This window comes from Xenopus tropicalis, chromosome 6 (genome assembly GCF_000004195.4).
Source record: "Xenopus tropicalis strain Nigerian chromosome 6, UCB_Xtro_10.0, whole genome shotgun sequence".
In the NCBI taxonomy this organism is placed as follows: Eukaryota; Metazoa; Chordata; class Amphibia; order Anura; family Pipidae; genus Xenopus; species Xenopus tropicalis.
Window position 1 is genome coordinate 119,901,731 of NC_030682.2, and position 24,250 is coordinate 119,925,980.

General features: G+C 39.0%; 1 protein-coding gene across 2 annotated transcripts in view; it reads left to right on the forward strand.

Annotated features, from left to right (window-relative positions):
• Nucleotides 1–9,855: 9,855 nt before the first annotated feature.
• Nucleotides 9,856–24,250, forward strand: part of sulf1 (sulfatase 1) — an 81,560-nt gene continuing 67,165 nt past the window's right edge. For both annotated transcript variants that reach the window (XM_012964156.3, XM_012964155.3), the window contains exon 1: nucleotides 9,856–10,211. Coding sequence is in view for 1 of the 2 variants with exons in the window: in XM_012964155.3 (XP_012819609.1) it covers nucleotides 10,207–10,211 (5 nt within the window). In the remaining variant the exon portion in view is untranslated. The remainder of the gene's footprint in view (nucleotides 10,212–24,250) is intronic.

Below are 24,250 nucleotides of genomic sequence, written 5' to 3' on the forward strand. Positions count from 1 at the left end.
TTTTAGGTGTATCTAGGAGAACAAATGGCCATTCTGCCCAGTTCTCCCCCTACCTGGCCTTCAGACTGAGCTTTTTTTTCAACCAATAATTCAGAGGCAGTATGTTGCCTGGTTGCTATATATTAGTGGACTTACCAAATATTGTCCATTTTACTTTTCTGCCCCACAGAAAAAAAACCTTAACTAGCAGGCTCAGTAGGCATGGCCTCATTATGGCTAAAATACGTCTATGTAAACTGCTGCCTGCATAAAAAAATAATATAATAAACACATAAACCCACTAAAGATACATGTAAGATGTGTAATGGCAACAATTGCACTGTAAAATCGTACATTATAACATTTTAGTATTTTCAGCTTAACCTCTGACTGTTTTATAAGGTACAGTGTGGGCTTATTCCGGGCTTAGAATATTTCTAATTGATTTTTGGCAGCAAATTTGTTGTAGCGTCATTAAATCCAGCCATCCCAACAAAGGGTTGTTTGCTTTGGAAAACAGCTGGAAGGCTTGAGCACAATTTGTAATTCAAAAGGAATATTTCATATTTATGACACTAATTATACAGAGACTGGAAGATGTGCTGATGTTATTGTTGTTCCTTATGTTTGATGATACCCCTTGCCTGAAGTGTATATGTGGCAACACACTAAGATTGTATTTTTCTGATTTATATGTGTTCTCCTTAGCCACATGAGAAACTTACATAGTGGTAAGGCAACATATATATATATATATATATATATATATATACAGTATATATATATATATATATATATACAGTATATATATATATATATATAGTCTATAGAAAGCACTCACGGCATGTATATCCAAAAACGAGTAACATTTATTCAAACAAACCGTCATCCTGATGACGATCCTATATGGATTTAAACGCGTAGATATTTTTGTTTAAATAAACGTTACTCGTTTTTGGATATACATGCCGTGAGTGCTTTCTATGGACTATGTGGATTTTGTGGGTCAGCACCCGGCCGTTGCTGGTGGGATTGTTGAGTGCCGATTTTCGCGTAGTTATATATATATAGGAAGTCCTGAGAGAGCGGCTTCTCCTTCTTCCTATTTTTGCTCCGATTTTGAAGACTGCACCCAGGCAGATTTGCGGGTTATACGTGAGTGCCAGTATTTTATTTTGATTTTATATATATATATATATATATATATATATATAAGTCCAAAGCAACAGGCACTCACGTCTAATGCAGTATAAGATACAGAAGAGTTTCTATGTGTGCATATTCACTTTGAGAAAGGCTGTGGTAGCAGCCGAAACGTTAGGTTGACGTTGAAATAAATAAGTTTATTTTTTCATCACTAAGTCCTGTGAGTGTGGCATTTTCTTTTTGCATGCTATATATATATATTAAATAAACATTTTCAGTTGCTTTAAAGGAGAAGGAAACACCACTCCCTCCACTTGCCCCTCTTCCCAGTACCTCCCACCAGCCTCAAAAATGTCTCTCTATGTGTACCTCCTTTAAAAATGAGTTGTGCAGCAGGGTTGGCAATTGGTATCTAATGCCACTTCAGGTCCTCTTCTGTTGGAGATCAGCAAAGCACATTGACACGTGTTTCAAGCCAACCCTGGCTGATTTTGGAGGATGAACCGAATTGGTGCAAGATGGCCCCTACCAATTCCACTGCGCAACTCTGATGAAAGGGGGCTATTGCTAATGCTGTAGCAGACCTGAGTCTATTTTATGCAAATACATTATCATGTATTTATAAAGGTCCACTCTATTCAACTGCACTGTACAACACAATAGTGTATACCTCAAATATACAAATTACATACTAACACTGATTGATACAGAAGGTTACAGAGCTTATAAATTAACAACTAATATGATTTTTGACAGCATAGCGAAATCCAGGCCAAAATTTAAGGTTCATCCATCTACTCAATGGCCCAAGGCCAGGAACCACTACTTACCAGATGATTGTGGAGAGACTCAAAGATTGGAAAAAGCTAAGGAAAGAAAGCCTTTTTCTCACTCCACCCAAGGGAAGAGACACCAAAGAAAGACCCCAAGCCTAGAAGAGTCAAATGTCTTTGAATAAAAGTAGTAGGAGACTGATAAGTGAGTCAGGATGTATTAATCTTCTACAGTTACTAGAACTTAGTGGGGAGTATGCAAGAATAAGGCCAAGTCTGGTTATTCAAGACCAGGGGAAAATATAGGAAATTATACTTGGCTTTTAACGGTAGTAAATTTTGAAGTGCTCCAGCAATTTACACCAATATATAGACAGAGGACCTTTTCATAAACCCATTGTCCAGAAAGATCTATTTTATGGGAAGGACATCTACCATAGAGTCAATTTTAAGCAAATAATTCATTTCAGTTTCAATGATCTTCTTTTTCTCTGTAATAATAGTACCTTGTGTTTGATTCTGTCTAAGCTAGCCTAAATCCACATTGGTGTTGAAACAATTCTTATTGGTTTATTTAATGTTTAAATGTTTTTAGTAAACTTAAGGTATAGTTAAGACAGTCAAATGTAACTTGCCTGTCTGCTTTTGGCTGCTATACAAGGCAATAGCTATATAAATGCTGCTCACACAGATGGTCTTTGATGGCATCTCCAGACCTGTACATATAAATATAGCTATAATACATAAACATTGAAATCCTTACAAATTAATGTTTACAGGTTACAGGTTTCTCGGGATTGGATATTTCTGGAGATGCCTATAATCCAGCACTGCCTCCTACTGGATTGTTAGGATTGGATTAGTATTATAATTAATTATAAAGTCACAATATACAGATATGAAACCTGTTATCCAGAATGCTTGGGACCCAATGGTTTCCAGATAAGGGGTCTTTCCATAATTTGGATCACCATAATTTAAGTCTACTAAAAAATATTTAAACATGAAATAAACCCAGTGGGATTGTTTTGCCAGCAATAAGGATTATTTATATCTTAGTTGGAATCAAGCACAAGGCACTCTTTTATTATTACAGAGAAAAAGGAAATAATTTCTAAAAGTTTAAGTTATTCAATTAAAATTGAATCTATGGAAGATGTCCTTCTCATAATTTGAAACTTCTGGATAATGGATACTATTCTGTATTCTGCAGAACTGTACATGAAAGCACAACTGACATACATATACAGTAGGCAATGAGGGCCCTGCCCTCAGTCTATAAGGGTTACAACAAATGAGACTCAAGTTATATTGTGGGATATACTGTAACACAGAAGATGACTAGAAATGGTTACAATTTATATTTATAATAAACTACAGTTTAGTTATATAAGAAATAAAAGGAGGAAATACATATAACAAGATGGAAAGGTATTAAAATAACTGGTTTATGGGAGGGAGAAAGGGATCACCATAAACGCTAAATTTAAGATTACCAATGTCCAGGCCATGGGTCAAATGCATCTGCAGCCATGTGGGATATCCAAGACAGCTGCAATCTTAATGTGACCCTGCAGCTGTACTACTTGCTGTCATTTCAATACTTGACTCAGATCCACCCCATGAAAGGTGAGAACAGCTGTAGGGGCCTATTCACTAAAGCTCAATAAAACGAGCGCTATTTATAGCATGCGTTAAAAATTTTATTGCTTCTTATTTTTTGAGACTTAACGCTTGATTCACTAAAAGGACAGACGTCATAATTTAGACGCGATGTTCTTTGCGTTATTTAACTCGTGACAAGCGTTTTTCTTGCTTTATTTTCTGCTGCGTGCGTTATTTCCCGATGCGTGCGATATATTTCGCCGTGTGCTATATTAGTGCACAATTTAACGCACGTAACCATTACTTTCGGAAAACTACCATTTCCCTGAAAACTGGAGGATGCATCACTCTGGGGCCAACACATACTGCAATTCCATGTTGTGTTGCCAAAAGCTCATGAACCACAATTTTCTTTAAGTACCGCTTGCCCCAAGTAGGTGTTAATTTTCGCACAAACTAATGTGATATTTAGCACATTTAACGCTTCATATGTGTTTGTGAATCATGCATTGGTATTATATCTATGCGAGAATTAACGCAATGAAAAATAAATAACGCATGTGATGGTGCGTTTACTTATTTATCCCGTGCTTTTTAACGCAAAAAAGCATGCGATAAGCGTTATCGCACCTTAGTGCATCGGCCCCATAGTATTAATTGTTTCTAATAACAGGCATGCATGTACTTACGGAAAAAGGACCCAGTAAGATCCAAATTCTATGGTCAAGATCAAGATTGATACTATGGTCAGGTCACATTCCGATACTCTATTCTCCCAGTTATAAAAGTAGAGCTTCAGCGTGTGCCATTAAGTCCACAGTATGCAAGTATAAGTGCTATTGGCAAGCAGGTAACTCACTAGGGAGCTGACACCGCTACTTGTCTCTTTTACCACTGTCGAAGAGGCAGACATAGTAAAAAAAAAAAAAGGTTTATGGAAAAACATACATTGATTCTAAAAGTAACACTATGATTTCTTAAGCCTTTAATCCCCAACTGACAATAATTACTGTTCTTAACATTTCAGCCTTGCGTGTGGGCATTTTTGGCAGGTTTTAACACTTGCTTAGTGAATGCTGGCAAAGAAAGCCATAGTTACGTAAAATACACGTTGTCGCTGTATGAAAGCAGGTTTTTAAGCAATAATAAACATTTAAAGCTCATTGCCGCGTGTATGAATTCTAAGGATGAACCGAAATCATGCATATGTTTAGTACTTAGTTCAGATGCACACTTCTACAATATTAACCACAGAACTAATTACTAACCACTGATACAGAATGTGTACTTTAAAGGTGTCCAGTTGAAATGGATTATATGGCTGGCAGGGACAACCCACACTACCTGTCCAACCTGATATTTTCACTTGCTCCCTAAGCAGGGCACTAATCAATCAGCAATTAGCTTTAACTATACAAGCCCCATTAGAATAATAGAGGTAAATATCTGATAGGTTTCTAAGGAAAAATTGATGCAGCACTTTGCAAATGCTACTATATTACCCCCTTTATATGGAGGTAGATTTTCCCCTAGAAATAGTGATCTCCAAAACACTACTTTAGCTGTTCTCCACTTGGCACACACAGTAATTATCTGGCATTTTGCCTGACAATGTTTTTCACTGCCTAAATATGTGGTTTGAAAATCTGTGAAACTGGCCCCTGTTGCCTCCCATTCAATGGGCATCTTGTAAAAGGGCAAGTGCTGAAGCTTTTTAACCATTATCATGTACATCAGAAAAATCCATGAATAACCTGCACTATTTGCCCAATTTTGCCCCAGATATCAGCCCACCATTATGGCTTGCTGCTTAAAGCAGTTATTTGGGTAATATAGTGATATATATATATATATATATATATATATATATATAGGGTCTTTTAATCACATCAGGCACTTCCCATAGATTTAAAGTTTTAATTTTTCTTAATATTTATCTCCTGCTTCAGGGTGAAAATTAAAGTGGCAAAATCACAGTCACTGAATATCTGGGCTACAAATTGCTAGTTTGAAGTATTTGTATACAGAAACATTGTGTAGCCACACAGAGGTGGATCTGGGGGGAATGCCCTTGAACTGGAGAAAAGAAAGAATGCAAATCAGGAATGTCCAATCAGCTCAGAGCATGATAGGCTCTAGGTTGGACATTTAAGGTGAATATAGTAAAGGCATCCAAAAGTCTCACTAATCATGGGCTTTAAATTGACTATTATGGCATATGGCTGCAACAGGCACCAGTGTAATTTAAGTATATTCCCTTCCTTCTATGCGAGATGGAAAAAAGAAAGTGGAGGTTGATTGGCGGCCTGTAACTTGAAAGATAGAGGGTTGCTGGCTAAGACAAGCGAATGTCAGCCCTATTCCCTAATTCTTATTAAAAAAAACATTTTTAGTCCTTCTGTTACTTGCCCTACAAATGCTGTTACTACTAATAATGTATCTTTTACCAAGTAAATATTCTGAACAGTGAGGTCTCTAAACACTGAGGCCCAGAGTCTATACTTTCTCTGCTCTTCTCTAAAACCAGCCCCACACCAACACACAAACAGGTTACATACTAAGCCAAGCCAAGGGAACTCTCTGTAGAACGTAGTAATAATAGCAGCTCAATTAAGAAAACAGCACTGGAATGTTATGAATTCTTTTACAGATGAGAAACTGATAATTAACCATTATTTATATTTGAAGCAGAGGCGAGAAGGATCCTAACAAATGCTGAGGATCCCCACTGCACTTGGGGCAGATCCCACGGCTTGCACTGCTAGCTCGCACCCCTCAGCATAGCCTTTCACACAATGCTGCAAAGAGACGGGACAATGGCATGAGCAGCAGGATCTCGTGTAGCAGCACATGGCCGGTGTAGGCAAGTTCACAGTTCAACTCACTGACATGAAAAGGGGCGAGTTCTTTTTACTGAATGATATTCGGGTATGGTGGGGAAGTCCCTGCCATCATTCACATTAACCAGCACATTCATACTCTAGAGCAAAAAAGCATATTTAGCAACTTGCAGGCCTCACTTCTGTAGTTATATATTGACAGCTAAACTAAAGGAACTCTATGAATTCATAGGCACATGGCCTGCGTAGCAAATCAAGATGTGTGTATATTTCACCTGCTTATTAGGGTTGCCACCAGGCCTGGACTGGCCCTTAGGTAAAATACCATAGACAGTCAATATTTACTGGGTTGGTAGGGTGTCGTTTGGGCTTCTGTGTATTCAAAGTACCAGGCCCTTTTTTAAATCCCACTCCGGACCTGGTTACCACCTTACCTATTCACATTCATGCTGCATGGCTTCAAAAAAATCAGGGTCAATTATGCAGAAGTCACCAAAATATATTTGGAATTGGCAATGAAGGATCTGTATATCAAATGTAACTATCTTTTAAAGGAGAAGGAAGGGTAAAAACGAAGTAAGCTTTATCAGAAAGGTCTATGTAAATACAACCATAAGCACTTACAGGGAGGATGAGTCTTCTATCAAAAGAAACATAGGATTTCTTGTCTCTTTTTTTTGTAAACATGATGTTCCAGTGTCTGACTTTCTCTCTCAGAAACATCTTTAATTCCCAGGGCCAGAGTCTGTGCAGTTCTCTAAAGCTTCTAAAGCTGTTTACTCAGGTATGTTAATGGTTTCTGCAGAATAAATATATTGTTCTAGGTGGCACTAATGTGGCAAATCTATTGGCAGTAAAATGCCAAAATTAATTTTCTTCTCCTTTAAGGGGTTGAGGTGGCAACAATACAGTGCCCACATACACATCTGTGTGTAAAAGTGCCAGTAACACCCAGGAATGAAAAAGCCCCCGAAGATGTACAGGTACTTGTACAGGTACTAGTAAGGAACCTGTTATCCAGAGTGCTTGGGGTTCTCTGGATAAGGGGTCTTTCTGTAATTTGTATCACCAAAAAAAAATAATGGATTAAAACATTATATAAATCAATAGGAATGTTTTGTCTTCATTAAGGATTAAACATTAAGGCACTGTTTTATTATTACAGAGAAAAGGGAAATCATTTTTCAGAATGTAAATCATTCGATTATAATGAACTTTATGGAATATAGTTTTTAGTGGAGACTTCCAGATAACAGGTTTCTAGAAAACAGGTCCCATATCTGTACATATATTATACTTTGTATGCACTTTTCACATTTGGCACAATTTCTGGGGAGCATATTATTTTTATTTGTAGTTTTTCTGGTTGAGCTTGTGGCGGTGGCACTGTGGATAGCATTGCAGTCCTAGGTTTAGTTCCACCCAGGGCACTATCTGCAAGGAGTCTGTATGTACCCTCCGGGTACCTTGCCTTCTTCCCACACACCAGGTGGCACACATGGGCTGACTTGTATGGTTCACTGGCTGATCAGCCCATGGGCCAGACAGATACTATATGAGGGGCAATACATGAGGGGCTGTCCAAGTTATCAGGGGTGGCAAAAAGCCACTTCTGGTAACTTGAACTAATGATGTGGCCCCCAAACCAACTCTGATGTGAAAAAACAAAGTAAGGGGGACATTCACTTGCCCACCTCATGGCGGCATTGAGCGCCGAGATGGTGCTGACCACTGTTTGGCCCAACTGCTCAACAATGAAACAGCAGGATTTAAGGATCATTCCTTTCAGATAACCAACGGACATTTTCTATCTGCACAGATACTCCTTCATCCACCAGGATCACAGGATTCTCTGTCTAAACAGCACACAATTTGCCATACATGCCCAGATGGTTGGCAGTATGGTCAAAATCGACCAAATCTATGTAAATTCCACTGGGTAAGAGAAAGAGAATGATGTATAATCTCTGTAAAGCCCTGTGAAATCTGTTGCCACGATATAAAGAGTAGTACTTAAGCTGGCCATACACGCACTGATGATATCGTACGAAACCTTGTTTCGTACGATATTCGGTCCGTGTATGGCAAGTCGGTGAGGCGACCGATACCGCAGAAGACTGCGGATATCGGTCGACTCGCCGATCGGGCAGGTTAAAAGATTTTGATCAGGTGCCTTTGAAGACACTTGTGCATAATTTACTTTCAGGGTTGAACCTCCGTATCTTCAGCCTTGAACGTCTGTGGAGGGTGGGAACGATCTTTCCTGCGACCAATGGTGTGTGTGGCCACCTTCAGACTGTAAACTCCACAGGGCAGGGATCGCTTTCTTCTTGTATCTTTGACATTTAGATCTTAATCTTTAATGTAAGTGTATTTTGTATTTCTTTTTTATTTATTGTAATGGCCTCTGTTCTATTCATTTATTGTTTAGCTGTACACTGTTTTGTACGTAAATAGCACTATATTATTAAAAATCATATGCATTATCGAAAGTTCCACTGAACACAATAGACAGGGTGTGGATTTGTTCAGACAACCGATAAAATGGCCAAACACAGCGCAGCTTATGATAACAGCTCTGCTAATAAAAAACAGAACTACTACTTCAAAGAAAGACTTTTTTACGCGCACGACACAAAGGAAAACAGCATAGCAGGTCAAAATCTTTGTTGTGAATTTATTCATTTTACTGGTCCTTTAAACAGTCAAAAATACTCCTTGCAACATCTGAAAAAAAGATCCAAAATGCAATATGGTTTAATGGCACCACATGCACAGACTAATGCCTCTGTCAGGGCAGAATACTGTAGTGGTAACAGATATTGGAAGCATTTTGGGGGTTCTTTATGGCAGATAAAGTGCAATAATGAATAAAGGGGGAATTCTTTGTACATGGCATGAATATAACAGATATAAGTTGTGTGTTGTACTGTTCAGCAGGCTGGATCAGTGCAGTAAAGCTTAACGGGCTCTGCAATTATTTCAGTCTCCAGTATGGAGTTAAGCAGCTCGGGTTTGTAAGCAAATGCTGCGTTATTGGACTGGAACAACTGCATTTAGACTCCCAGTCACACCACTGGACTTATATATTAGCCAAGAGGCATTCGAACTACAACTCCCAGAACCCTCCAAAAGCTTGCTGTTGAGCGAGGGTTGGAAGGTCCCAAATGAAAGCGCAGTTGCATGGAAGCGCAGTTGCATGGAAGCGGCGCAGAGCTGAGTAATGAAATGCGCACTTGCCAGCCCCCTGCTAACTAGCCCTGTATTAGCACTCTCTAGCAGCCGCGGAGGTGTCCCTTTCAGAAGGGTGTCACCAGCAGGATATTGCTGCGATAAAACTTTTGTTTTCCTTCTGGCTGCCCTACTGTGTAGGGTCCTAGTGGTCCCAGGGGATATGAAGGGGGGGTGGTTGTGAAAAGTAACACAACGGGTCATCAGATCACTCCCCTCTACCTTCCCTGCAGCAGCACCTCCCACCAGCCCTCTTTTTATAGCGCTCCCCTCTCCCACTCTCAGGTTACTTAGGGAAGAGTTTGCAGACCTGCCGAGCGTGTGTCCGTCCCTCTCTGTGCGTCTGTGCCCGCAGCGCTGTGAGGAGACAAGCAGCCGCAGCGATCGGATTGGGCAGCCGCTGCCTTGACACAAGCCGCGCTGTGCCGCCGCCGAGTGCCGCCGCTGAGTGCTTCAGGACGTGTTGCAACAGATGGTTGGGGTTACACTGTGTCATCACGTTGGAGTGGGGATTAGATGAGGAAGGGCGCTTTGCTGGAGCTGTGTGGTCCGCTGTCCCGCAAGGGAGAAACTTATCAGAAGAAACCTTTCCAGTTGTGTGAAAATAGGAAAAAAGTGGGTGCCCCCTGTCCATGAGGTAAAGTGAAATGTTCCTGCGTGAGGGAGTGTGTATGCATGGAATGCCTGCCCTGCTCACTTGTCAGGGGCTGCCGCCTTATCAATGCTCTTATTGTGCCCCATAGATAACACTGTGCAGAAGTGGATGCTGCTCCGGCTTGGGAAGAGACAAGGTGCAGATTCACTCACACTTCCACATGCACTGCCCTATGCACTGCCCTATGCACTGCCCTGTCCTAGAAAGAGATCCCTCACACTACCCACAATTCCCTGCTATATCAATTGGGCAGTGTGTGGTAATGCTGCTTTAGAAAGTTCGCTTACTGTATCATATGTGGCATATTTGGCCATCTACTTCTTAATTGTAGTTTCTCGTACAGTTAAATGTTATGTGTCAGGGACAGTTTTAGGGGGAAAAGTGTATTCCTTTGGCTCTCACCATTACTGGGGCCGCTTGGGGGGGACTTAGAAGCAAATTAAACACTATGGGGCAAATTTATTAAAATGTAAGTTTAGATTTTAATACATAAGAACTCACCCACATTCTATTAATTCCTAGAAGCATATTTTTTAAATGGTGAGTTCTAGCTTTTACCAACTAAATATTCTTCTAAAAACCCCATAGGAATGAATAGAACGTGGATGAGTGTTAATGTATTAAGCTCTAAACTCACATTTTGATAAATCTGCCCCTATGCTACATATTTTACTCTACACACAAGGGAGGACAGCATGCTGCTTTATAATTGGTGATTAATTGCAACTCCGCAATACTACACTGTCACAGAGGAGCTGTTGGGAAGGATGCAGGGAGTTGCAGTGGTGCCAGGGAACCCCCCCCCAAACTCTGGCCCTGATACTGGAACATTTATATCGGGTAGGAATGACAGCCTTAATGACTTTTCCACTTTGCACAAAACAGTCCAACATAGCTGGGTCCTGGCCTAAACCCTCTCATATGGGTAGCACATGCAAATAATATGTATGTATTTTGGCATGCATATATTTTTTCTCAATTCATGAATAAAATACCCTAGTGATAACCTCGCCTCGCCAATAAAGTACTTACAGGACACTCATTAGATAACTACTTATATTGAGACAGTGAACAGCACATATCTCTGGCATGAAGATTGCTTTTCCACGTAATCAGATGTAAAAATATAAAAGTTCTCTCTATTACTATTTCTGTAATATGGGTGAACTATATAAATGTAGCACCTTTCTGATTAAAGGGAAAGTTATAGCAAAAGATAAGGGAATTTTAAGTGAAAAGAGAATAAACTGATTTGGTGTTTGCACCAGTTGGTGGTCTTTTGGAAAAGCGAGTGAAAATGGGCAGCCAAAAGGCTGAAGAATGTCAAATTGAACAGTAAATGCAAAGAAATTCACATTGTCAAAATAATGTTACAATGTAAAATGTAGGAGCTTATTTGATTATACTACATATTGTATCAACCTTGTTGCTTGCGGGCTGTAAAACCGCAGATTGTGTTTGCATGCAAATTGTCATTATGACGTTTAATTTTGGGTTACATTATACATTTCTGTTGAAAGTCGTTTTCTTAGTATTTAAGGCTAAGGACATGGAAGAGAATTGTGCATTTGAAATGAAGTACCAAAGTCTTGCAAACATCCCATTTGTAGTGAGACAGGAAATATTTAATGGTGTAGGCGTTGAGCATCATTAGGAAAAAAATGTCACCAGCCACAAATAGCTAAACACAGGATATGTAACCCATGAGCCTTGCAAACGGCAAAACAAAGCTTCTATAGTGAAATGCCTATTTGCCAGTCCGGTAGCTCTAATTGGTATGGTCACTGCACGGGATGTCATACAGATGGCTCTGCTCAGTGCATGGGGGGCACATACAGAAGGGCGCATTGTGTGTGCAAAGTTGTGTTGGGAACCTATCTGCACTAACTGTGGTGTAAATCACTAAGGTTACTAGATCAGACAGACAGAATTCATTGACTAAATGGGAGATGGCTCATTTCCTAAGATGTGTGATAGAGAATCAAGTTCTATTATTCATGCCTGTCATTGGATATACCTGTATGCATTGCATGCTGCTTATCAAGGCTTATGTCATTTTCGGTTACACAGAAATTCTCCAGCCTGTACAGCTACCACCAGCATCCTCGGATATCCTCCTGGTGCAGGTTTACCATCCCTGACAGTAAATATCAACACCTGCAATAAACTGATTTGTTACGTTTTTTATTTCCACTTATCTTTATGGGCCTGATTAAAAACAATGCTGATTTACATTTTGGGTAGGGAACTATAAAGTAGGACTAAATCTGACTACAAATAAGTCCTTAGTAGAAGAATGTCAAATTGATCATTAGACAGGACATTTGGAAAGTATAGATTGGACACGCCATTTGGATGGGCAAATGGGCACACTCCGTATTAGGTTATCAGCTGCCTGAATTTTGCAATTTGCTGTTGTACGATCAGCAGGGGGTAAAATGTACTGAAGTTGATGGAACTACAAGAAGTATGTTTAGGTTAGGTTTAGTCTGCAGAAATCTGCTTCCAAGAAATACCTTCATATGTGCAAAAAACAAACTTTTGTATTAATTAATGGAATGGCTTATTTTATGAATGCAGACTAATGACTTTGTTCCACAATTTCTCCATCTCGCTTTTCTGATTTCTATAACAGCACTGTAGTCTGATGTGCTATATATGTACAGCTCTGTTGCCTGTGTTCTTGGTTCTGGTACTGGATCCAATTGCACAGACCTGATGTTTTGGAGTGGCAGTTTTGAATTGATTTACTATCCTACTGTTGTGTGAAGGTCATATCCACTGGCTTCCTCACCAGTTGATGTATTGTACGTTCCAATAATCAATAATCACAACATATGTCTAAAACAAACTGATTCTTACATTAAATGTATTGCTGGTAATATGCTTTTTGGTGCTTGCCACTAAAATTGTCTTTTTTAAGTTTAAGGGAATCAATTTAAGGTCATTGTCATGCTTGCAGCCATGTCTAAGCTCCGTGCAAAACACTTGGCACAGAAGGATCTATGTGTGTATGTACACATTGTATGTGCATGTTGTACCACTCTTGGATAGGAGTTTGTGCCAATACCTGTGCAAGCCATACATGATCAGTGGAAATGCCAGAGCCTTTAACATCACTTGCTGAGACACTTGCCCCTTAAGATATTTAAAACTTTATTTGATTCTTTCATAGTAGTCATGGTTGCTGGGGACACAGATTTCTTTGTATCCTTATGACATCATGTTCTTCTATACAGAATTCCGCTCTAGGGCATCTGTAAAGCTGCTGTAAAACACAGCAGGGGTTTATTTTGAACCATAATCATTTTACCAGTACAAAGAAGACTGCTCCTATTCAATCAGTTTGAAATCAGAACATAGACAAGGTTGTATTGATCTGTAACCCACCCATCAGTCAGACTTTTTTTTTTTTTTTTAGTCTCGTTGCACTGGACCAGTTAAAGCTAACGTCTGGTTGGTTTTTATGGGCGGGACTGGGGCAAACTGCTTGTAGTTGTGCATGACTAACTTTTAGGTTACATACAGAGTACAAATTTTCAACTGATTTACATAAGAAACATTAGAATTGTTCTGTGCTTAGATCAAATCACCACCAATATTTCTACCAGTTAAGTCAGAAATTGTAGCAAGAGGATCTGATCTAAATCAATAAAAAAGGGCCTTTACCAGACACAGTTTCCTATGCATATAAAACCCTCATATATAACCCTCGTTAACTCATCACGTCATGATGGCAACTCCTTTATCATTACATTGCTCTTTCCATAAAGCCAATATCAATCCTAGCAGCTGTTAAATAGATTAAGAACCTTATTTGTGAAGGCTACAAACCACTGTTTTACTTAAGATCAACAGTTATTGATTTCCTTTGAGCTGGTTAGTTAATAAATCCTATTGCCACCAGAGCATGCGGTCTTTTTACTGCTCTTAATATATTGCATTCATAAACACAAAGCTAGGACACTTGCAGACACCAATTTAGATTTTTTTTTATTAAGTTATTTTCTGTTCCTCTGGTCTTGGGATTTGCACCTTATTATTCAGCTGCTCTTGCTCAACAGTAACTACCAATATGTTCACCCACTTTCTGAGGATTATGGGAACTGCAGGGTAGAAGGTTGTGGGTTACGGTTAACATATTACCTAAATTTTTAAGTAATCTGGTAATCATATTTTGGGCTCAAATATTTGACCTCATAACTATACTACTACCAAATCTTGACATATCATCATACAGTATTCTGGAAAGCTCAAAACATTGTTTACCTTTGCAGAATATGTAGCGTTACGTTGCCTTTTCATGTAAAGTTTTGACATTTGACCAAATAATCTATCAGTCTTTGCCTGGTTTGAGCACCCACTTTGATAGCTAAATCAGGCTAAGCAAAGCAGATCAGAATCTCGCGTGTGGAATAGGGCATCTAGTGCGGTTGCCTGTAAAAGATATACATGGGCCATTGTGACCCTCGGTCAGCTGGAATTTCTGACTAATCAACAAGTCCGACTAGACATTTAGTAGGAAAGTAGATCATATCGTTTCTGTGTTGGCCACTTTTTTGGTGGTTCCTGTCATTGCTTGTCTTAGATGGCAGTACAATAGTACTCCTAGTGGTCCTTGTCCTAGATGGCAGTTGGTGGTCATACACAGGTGATACATTATCACTGCAGTGTAATGACACACAGTATGGCTGCTCACGCAGAGTTGGAATGATTGTGTATACATATATTAACTGTGCCCTGATACTATATGGTATGTGCAGGTATTCTGCTTTTCCTCTGTGCTACTATATCTGAACGGAATGTATTGCTCAGTCGAGCCAAGCAAACAGTCAGCCACTTTGAATAACAATTTGGCCACTGGGGGGAACTGTTTTGTTAAAATTTTGGGAATGAACTTGCTGTGCATAATAACAACTCATTGGAGATATAGAGAATCATCAAGTCCTATTTATAAAAGGGGAATATTTCACTTGCTTGTTTTAGGGTGGCAGTTATGCTAGCCTGTGAGTGGAATTTACAGGGTCCATTATTTTCGCACTTTAGTAAAACATATGAAGTGTGTGGATGAAGATGGAAAGTCATCAGACAAGCCCCAAGGTTGCTGCATTTAATTGTTTGCCTCAAGCACCTTTAGCATGCATTAGTTGTGAGGGATATTTTTGCTAGCAGGCCAAAAGCCCACAAGCCAGACTCGGCTGTCTGTATCTTCTAAACACCTGGTGAGAAGGGAGTATGCAGCTGATTCCTGCTCTTGCGCTCCCTTACTCCTAGAAGCTAAACCAGCAAATAATTACAGGGGATAAGTCTTTCATTACAGTAACGTACTAGGAAATGTGATATGCTGCTATTACACACTGAAACAAGTGCATACTAACTTTGGTCGTATGTTTACAAAATTCAGTAACTCACATGGTCAGAACTATCCACTGAATGGCAGTTGTTGTGACAATGGCACCCAGAGACTCAAGAGAGCCTTCTGCTCATGGAAGTGAAATGGGAGCAGAGTATTGCTATGTATGGGGGCCCTGCAAGGTCTTGCTCTGATTTTTAGAAATGGTTCTTCATTCATCTGACCGGCACATATGTAATGTAAACCTTTTACTAACAGGGCTTCTATAAAACTGACATAGCGAAAAGGATCTCTTTGGTGAGCTCTGTATTTGATTTTACAAGATAATAAATCCACAGCTTTTTTGCTGGATAAAACCCCAAGGTCTTGATGACAAAGCACCCCTGGGACATAAAAACTTGTAAATGCAACTGCATGGTAGTCTAGTACAAAGGAACCCAGACATTGTCCTTTTGGGTCCTAATTTTGCTTTTATTATTTTGTTAGCAATTGCAATAATTGTCCAAATTTTGTTGCAATGCCACAATAAAATCTAAAAGGATAAGTACTATATAAAGCAGAGGTAACCAATGCCCAATGCCCTCCACAGACTAACTAGGTAAGCTATGCTGTACCCAGGTGCATTTTTTTGGCCACTTCTTGGCCCAGACAGGTACACCTGGCTTCACAGATCACTTCTAACCCCCTAACACATTTTTTAAAATGTGCTGAAAGGGAAAAAAACACCTGAAACCTACAGATTTATTGGTGGATAAAAAAAAATTCAGCTGGGTGAACTTAAAAGAAATGAAGTAATTGTCCCAAGTGCAATAAATAGAACACTTCTATGCGTCTGCCTCTAGGGAAGTCCAGCATGTTGTCAAAAAGTAATTTACTGTTCCAGGTGGTGAACACTCAGGCAAAATATTTATGGTGCATTCAGCATTCCTTCATGCCCTTTTCTAGTGACAGCAAGTGTGCGGTACAATTGAGCTCTTACTAGCAACCATGAGGTCCTGTTGTCATTTATAGCAGCAGTCTGGGCTACAGCCTTCCAGCAGACATACAAATGTGCACACAAAGCCATTTAATGGTACTCATTTACTTCAGTGCCTCAGGCCTCATTCACACAGCCAGCATTTATACTAATTTCCTTTCCATTTTTTGTTTCAAGCTTTGCATCATTTCACTACTATTTATTTAGAAAGGCTCAGATTTGACTTATTTTATTCCGGGGGACCCTGTCGAGACACTATGACAACATAAAATGGACATAGACATTCTCCATAACATCACACAAATAAAATGTCAGGCCCTGTTGTGCCAGAAATGGGTATGTCCACCTTAAAACTTGGAAGGGATATACTAAATCCAAGAATTACGGGCACATTCTTTATATTTCTCTTTTTTTATTGAATGTTAATCAAAACTTACTTCCATGAATGTCTGACATTTTCAAAAAAATCCAAACTGAAGGAGTCACCGAAACTGCTTCCAATCTAAACTTTTTCAAATCATCATCCCAAAAACTCACATTTTTTGAACTGTCACAAGAAACCTACGTCAAAAATCCGTAGATGATCTTGCCAACTTTTAGATGGGCAATTTTTGGATTTAAATTTTTAGTTGTTTTGTTGCATAGTAAATCTTGAAAAACGTTGCAACTTTTTTCCTACTACTTTTAGCGCTAAAAATCCGAATCGGGGGAAAAAAAACGATAGTTAGTAAATGGTCCCCTTAGTGTCAAATGTGACCGACTGCTACCATCAGTCAAACCAAACCCTAAAAGGGGACTAAAGGACTGCACAACCCTAGATGACCATTTTTATGTGAAAGTGTCATGCCATGTCACTTAACAGGTCAAGAATGGCTATAATTCTATATGCAATTGCCATAAATCTGTGACTGGTGGCATGGGAGGTTTTGGGTGTGTTGGTCAGCCGTGAAACCACCAGCCCATAGGGTTTTTTTTGTGTTGTGAACAAAACCCATTGATTCGGCTATAACTGAATCTTGGAATTTCACTAGATCCCATGGGATTTTTAAGCTTTGGGCTTAAAAGTGAGCATTTTTATTATGAGAATATCAAGTTTTTATCTTTTTCCAAATTTTTGTAAATTAGGTTTTAGGTTCAACATTGGCCAAAACTGTGGAATCAGTTTTCAACTGAATCCTAAATTTATGGATTCAGAGCATCACAAGGAGATGACTTTCTTTCACTAGATACATATTGGCCTTTGTTACAGAATGTTTCGAGATGACAACTGTGCCATAAATACCAATGATATCATCCTGTAGAGATATGTAGGACACTCACAATGTTGTAGATTCAGTACTGTGATAATTTTGGAAGCAGTTGTCTTGTGGTTTTAGATACTTTAATAAAGCATCAACATTGAACACTGTTCTTCAGTTGTTCATGTTTGATTTATGCAATCATACTTTATGGTGCTGTTCCCCCTGACATATTAAGTTTTTTTACACCAACTGTTAATGTTGTTTTAGACACTCATTCTGTTACAAAACTGTATTACTGTTCTCAAATCTATTATCTAGATTATCTAACACATTTACATTTTACTTTAATATAGTTGTTACTACATAATAAATATGCAGGCTGTTTCACCATAATACCAACTGCTTTATTTAGATATTTTAACCGGTTGCCTAGTCACCTAGTAAGTTGTGTTTTGTGTTCATGGGCTACTCCCAAAAGGCCTTCCAAACAAAGCTACATATATTTTTAAAAATGCTTTATCGTGCTTTGTAGATATTATGCAGATTAAAAAAAAAAATATATATATATATATTTTTCACATTCTAGAGTTACAGTTAGATTGATTTAATGGTAAATCAAATAAAGAATGTTTTAAAGTTCTTGATAATTTTTGTGTAAGCGGAGTGATAGATTTTATTTCAAACAAATGATGACGTTTCCATTGGTCTGAATGAATCAGAACGACAGATTCCAATTCCCAAGAAGTTTGTCAAGAAGATTGATAAGTAGAAAAAAAACCTCTTTTTTTGTCAAGAAGCAATATCTTTTAAGCATTTAGAACAGATTTTCTAGCCAATAATCTGCCTGTAGATTTAGTGCTCTTCTGTCTGCTTACAGCACCATATACATTAAAATCATACAACCCTCTCTCCGCAATTCCTTGCTTTAGTTTCATTAAATAAAAAAGCAAAACATGCAATTGTGGCTCACACCATATTTTCCAGAGAAGTGGGAAATGTTTTGTCTCTTTGTATTATATAATGTACTGCTCTCCTGAAAGCATCTGTATAATAATGAAATTAAGGAATCAGTCTGTAGGATTGGCACATGACAAAATTCAATAAATTCAACAGATGGATTTAAAAAGTAACTTTTTTTTAATGGAGCACTTGAAAAATAGAAAATAAATCAACAGCACTGATAAAGCCATTCTGTGTGCCCATAGCACCTTTTGATGAGACATTATGGGGCAGATTTATCAAAATGTGAGTTAAGAGCTTAATACATAAAAACTCACCCACATTCTATTCATTCTTATGGGATTCTTAGAAGGGTATTTAACATTGCGTGAAAATTAGAATTCACCAGTTGATAAATACAATTGTAAAAGTCCCATAGAAATGAATAGAACATGGATGAGCTTTTATTAAGCCCTAAACTCACATTGTGATAAATATGCCCCTATATGTTAGCTCCCTCTAACAGATATTACAGATATTAATTATTTGGAAACCCATTATCTAAAACCCTTGTAATATGGGAATTTTGCTTTTCCTTGAGTTACATTAAAGCAAACACGTATTTTTTGACTAAATTCCTTTTTCTCTGTAATAATACACAAAACAGTACTTTAACATGATGTTAACCAAGCGGCATAAATCCATGCATGATTTTTGGGAGCTTTAAGTATGGTAATCCTAATTATCCTCTTGTCCAGGAAAATCCCACATCTCAGGCAATCCAGATAATAGATTCCAAACCTGTTTAAATTAATACAAATATGTAGACAGAACTTGCTTTTTGTATGGAATAGTCTATTACTTTATGGCATACTGGACTAGTCTAGGAGAGATAAAGGCAACTTGTATTTCACCAGCCTAGCCACCTAGCCAGTAAAATACCAGTCAGGGCCGGGGCGGTATTTTACTTGCCACTAAATTATGTAATATCTAGTTGTTCTGCCATCCTAATCATTACCTCTTTTACCCTTTCTCCTCATATATTGGCCACCAAGATTATAGTGCCACCCCCTTTACTTCATCAGCATGTCCCCTTTGCATCATATATCTGCCCTTTCTCAGTCCTATGCCCACCCCCACATCCACCCCCCCCCCCCCCACATCCTCAGCCAGTAAGGCGAACCAAAGGGTGGCAATAAAGAAATAATTTACCTTGAAATTACCTTTAATTTTGGTGTTAGCAGCAGAATACTAATAAAACAAATTATGTTTGATATCTAATTAGAAAATGAAAAATAAAGGGCCTGGAAAAAAAGCAATAAAAATGAGACCAACAATAAAAGGCACAAAAATCAATTTGTTTTTTTGGTTGCCTGGGTCAGTGACCCCTGATAAGAGGCAGAATAGGAACAGTAATAAATCAAAAGCAATATGAAGTTAAGGATGAAGATCAGTTAATAAAAATACCATAGCTCTTAAGAATTCTCAAGTAAATGGAGTGATAGAAAGATTTCAAACAAACCCTGACTTGCCAATTGGGTTGGATGCAGTTCAACAGCTTTGAAATAATATTGGTACTGAGAAAAATATTCTAAATCTTAACATTTGGGAGAAATGTAATTCATACAGCTACATTTCTGATTTCAGCTTCAAATATACATGAATGTTTTAGTTAATCCTGAATTAAAAAGCATTGACCCTTTTCAACATAGAAATTATTAAAATATTATTTGTCAAAACACCTCTTTTAGAGAACTTCTCAAAATGCGATACATTCTTGTCTCTGATATTTCACCTGTGTAGAGCGGAATATCAAACATCCAGTGTATGTGTTTACTGTTAGCTCTGTTTAATATTTACTAAGAACTGGAATAAAGAAAATTGTTTCCTTCAGGTTAGCTGTATACTTTTAGCACATGTTAGAATATTAATACAGTATCTCATATACAGGTATAGGACCCGTTATCCAGAATGCTCGGGACAGAGGGTATTCTGGATAAGGGGTCTTTCCGTAATTTGGATCTCCATACCTTAAGTCTACTAAAAAAATCAATAAAACATTAATTAAACCCAGTAGGAGTGTTTGCATCCAATAAGAATTAATTATATCTTAGTTGGGATCAATTACAAGGTACAGTTTTATTACTACAGAGAAAAAGGAAATCAGTTTTAAAATTCTGAATTGTTTGATTAAAATGGAGTTTATGGCAGACAGGCTTTCCACAATTCGGAGATCCCATATGGGATCCCATACCTGTACAATGAGCGACATGCAAACAGTTTTTAGGCTTATTTAGGTGCTTTTCTCAATGCTTAGCCTGATATCTTTAATCTATTGTTGAGTAATGGGATATTCTGCAGAACAGCTAGAAAGCTAATGAGATTGATACTCACTGTTGATCTTGTGTTGTCATGCATAATCTAGCATCTATCTGCCTGTCTATTTGCCTCAAAATCTGAATTGCTTTCTTTTTAGAATACTGTTTGCCAGCAAGGAGCTTCATTTTTACAATTAAACATCCATTTATTAATCTAAGCAATTCGGCACAGTATCCCTCACTGTGAAACTCTTGATGGACAGAATGTGATGGCACTGCCTGATTACAGCTTACTATAAGACCTTAAGTCTACTAAAAAATCAATAAAACAAAAATAAAAACCTAATAGGATTGTTTTGCATCCAATTAGGATCATTTAAATCTTAGTTGGGATTAATTACAAGGTACTGTTTTATTACTACAGAGAAAAAGGAAATCAGTTTTAAAATTCTGAATTATTTGATTAAAATGGAGTCTATGGGAGACAGGCTTTCCTTAATTCTGAGCGTTCTGGATAATGGGTTTCCGGATAAGGGATCCCTTACCTGTATCAAAGTTCTTTGTTTCCCCTTATCATATGCTTATCAAGCCAATTCATAATGTATTGTGAGTTGCCATATCGTTTACTCTACAAAGATAAAATATATTTTCTTTACACACCAATAATACACTTCTCTCATTGTGGATATGGTAGAAAATTAGCATGTCTGTCTTCCCCCCATCATGTGGTTTGTACAATGTTTCTGTCATGACATGTCTTATTGAATATGGCGCTCTCACTGGCACAATTATCTTCTAGGGTCCCACCCATGTGATGTTGAGTTTCTATGTATATTTTTCTTTTTTTAAAAAATCATTTAGATATTGATCAGACAGGTTTAAAAATCCAGTTGGGGTGAGGACCACATCAGATTCTGATGCAGTTTTGCATTTTCGTCAATTGATTACCCTAATTTGACCTGCTATTGCCAACCTTAAGGGCTCTGGCACACGAGGCAGATTAGTCACCCGCGACAAATCTCCCTTGTTGCGGGCGACTAATCTCCCCGATATGACATCCCACTGGCGAAAATGTAAATCGGCGGTGGGATGGCATACACGGCGGCGCGATCGCCGAAGTTGCCTCTCGAGGCAACTTCGCCAATTTCCGCAAATCGTGGCACCGCGTATGCCATCCCACTGGCGATTTACATTTTCACCAGTGGGATGTCATATCAGTCGCCCGCAACATGGAGGATTTGTCGTGGGCGACTAATCTCCCTCGTTTGCCAGAGCCCTAAGTATAGGCAGTTTTAGAACTACTTCTAATGGTACTGTGTGGAAAGCTAAATTAATCAAATGATGTATGCAGAATTCAATGTAGTTATGGACAGATGCATGAAGCATGGAGATTCCTGATTCCAGGTGAACACATTTATGGTGTGCCAGGGTGGTAGATCTTGGAATATAGAATTGGCAATGTGTTAGCTCCGTGTTTTTGCCAGTGTTTAAGCAGGTGGGAATGTGATACTGCTAGTGTGGGGCAGATTGGAAAGTAGTAAATCTGTGCAACTGGCAGTGGAGGAGAGTTGAGAATGTTGGAATGCTGGGGTACTGCAAATGTGTGTGTGATAACTAAGAATGTGCTGTGCTATTGGCAATGCAGGAAAGCTGTAATAAACCTGTTCCATCAGGCAGTGTTGGAGGTTTGGGAATGTAGGAAAGCTGTGCCACTGCCAGTGTGGGAGGGTTTGGAATGTTGGAAATTTGTGCCCCTGCCAGCGTGGGAGAGCTGGGAATGTAGGTAAGCTGTGCCACTGCCAGTGTGGGAGGGTTTGGAATGTTGGAAATATGTGCCACTGCCAGTCTGGGAGAGCTGGGAATGTAGAGAAGCTGTGCCAGTGTGGGAGAGCTGGGGATGTAGGAAAGCTGTGCCACTGCCAGTGTGGGAGGGTTTGGAATGTTGGAAATTTGTGCCCCTGCCAGCGTGGGAGAGCTGGGAATGTAGGAAAGCTGTGCCACTGCCAGTGTGGGAGGGTTTGGAATGTTTGAAATTTGTGTGTGTGGGAGAGCTGGGAATGTAGGAAAGCTGTGCCACTGCCAGTGTGGGAGGGTTTGGAATGTTGGAAATTTGTGCCACAGCCAGTCTGGGAGAGCTGGGAATGTAGAGAAGCTGTGCCAGTGTGGGAGAGCTGGGGATGTAGGAAAGTTGTGCCACTGCCAGTGTGGGAGAGCTGGAAATGTAGAGAAGCTGTGCCACTGCCAGTCTGGGAGAGCTGGGAATGTAGAGAAGCTGTGCCAGTGTGGGAGAGCTGGGAATGTAGGAAAGCTGTGCCACTGCCAGTCTGGGAGAGCTGGGAATGTAGAGAAGCTGTGCCACTGCCAGTGTGGGAGAGCTGGGAATGTAGGAAAGCTGTGCCACTGCCAGTGTGGGAGAGCTGGGAATGTAGAGAACCTGTGCCACTGCCAGTGTGGGAGAGCTTGGAATGTTGGAAAGCTGTGCCACTGCCAGTCTGGGTTGGTAGGGTGGTTATACGAGCATCAGGAAGTTACATTATCATAATCCGATTCAACTACTGTGTTACTATCACATGATGACAGGTTGCCTGATATGTAGAATGCCGCATTCTGATTTCCTGAGCATATCGGTTACGCTGCTCATTAATATTTTGAACACCTGTTGGCCATTAGAGAAATAGATCGGTTTAACTGTGTACTTGTTCCCAGAAAAGCACTAGCAGCACCGAGCAATGTAGGTATCAGTGGGTCTGCAGTTAATGAGATATACAGCCATACATAAATGGTAATTTATCGATTATTTACTCAAACCAGTTACACTGCAAAGGCTATTTTATTCTTTAACATTTAGCTGCAGTTAGACAGCTAGGTGGGTAACCAGTTTATCTAGTAAACCTGTTGTCCCAGTGCTGAAAATATTAATTGCTTAATTGTGTACTGGTTGGAACTCTCATCTCCTATACTTGTTACTGTACTGACTGGAACCCTAATATACACAACTGACTATTGTAATTTATCCTCCTTATTAGTGTATGTGTTGGAATTTTAATCCAATACTCATTACTGTACTAGAATGAACTGTGTTATCACATGATTATTACTGCACTGGCTGGAACTTTCTCATCCACTACTGGCTACTGTACTTTCTCAGCAGCTACTTATTACTATATGTGTTGAACTTTAATCAAATACTCATT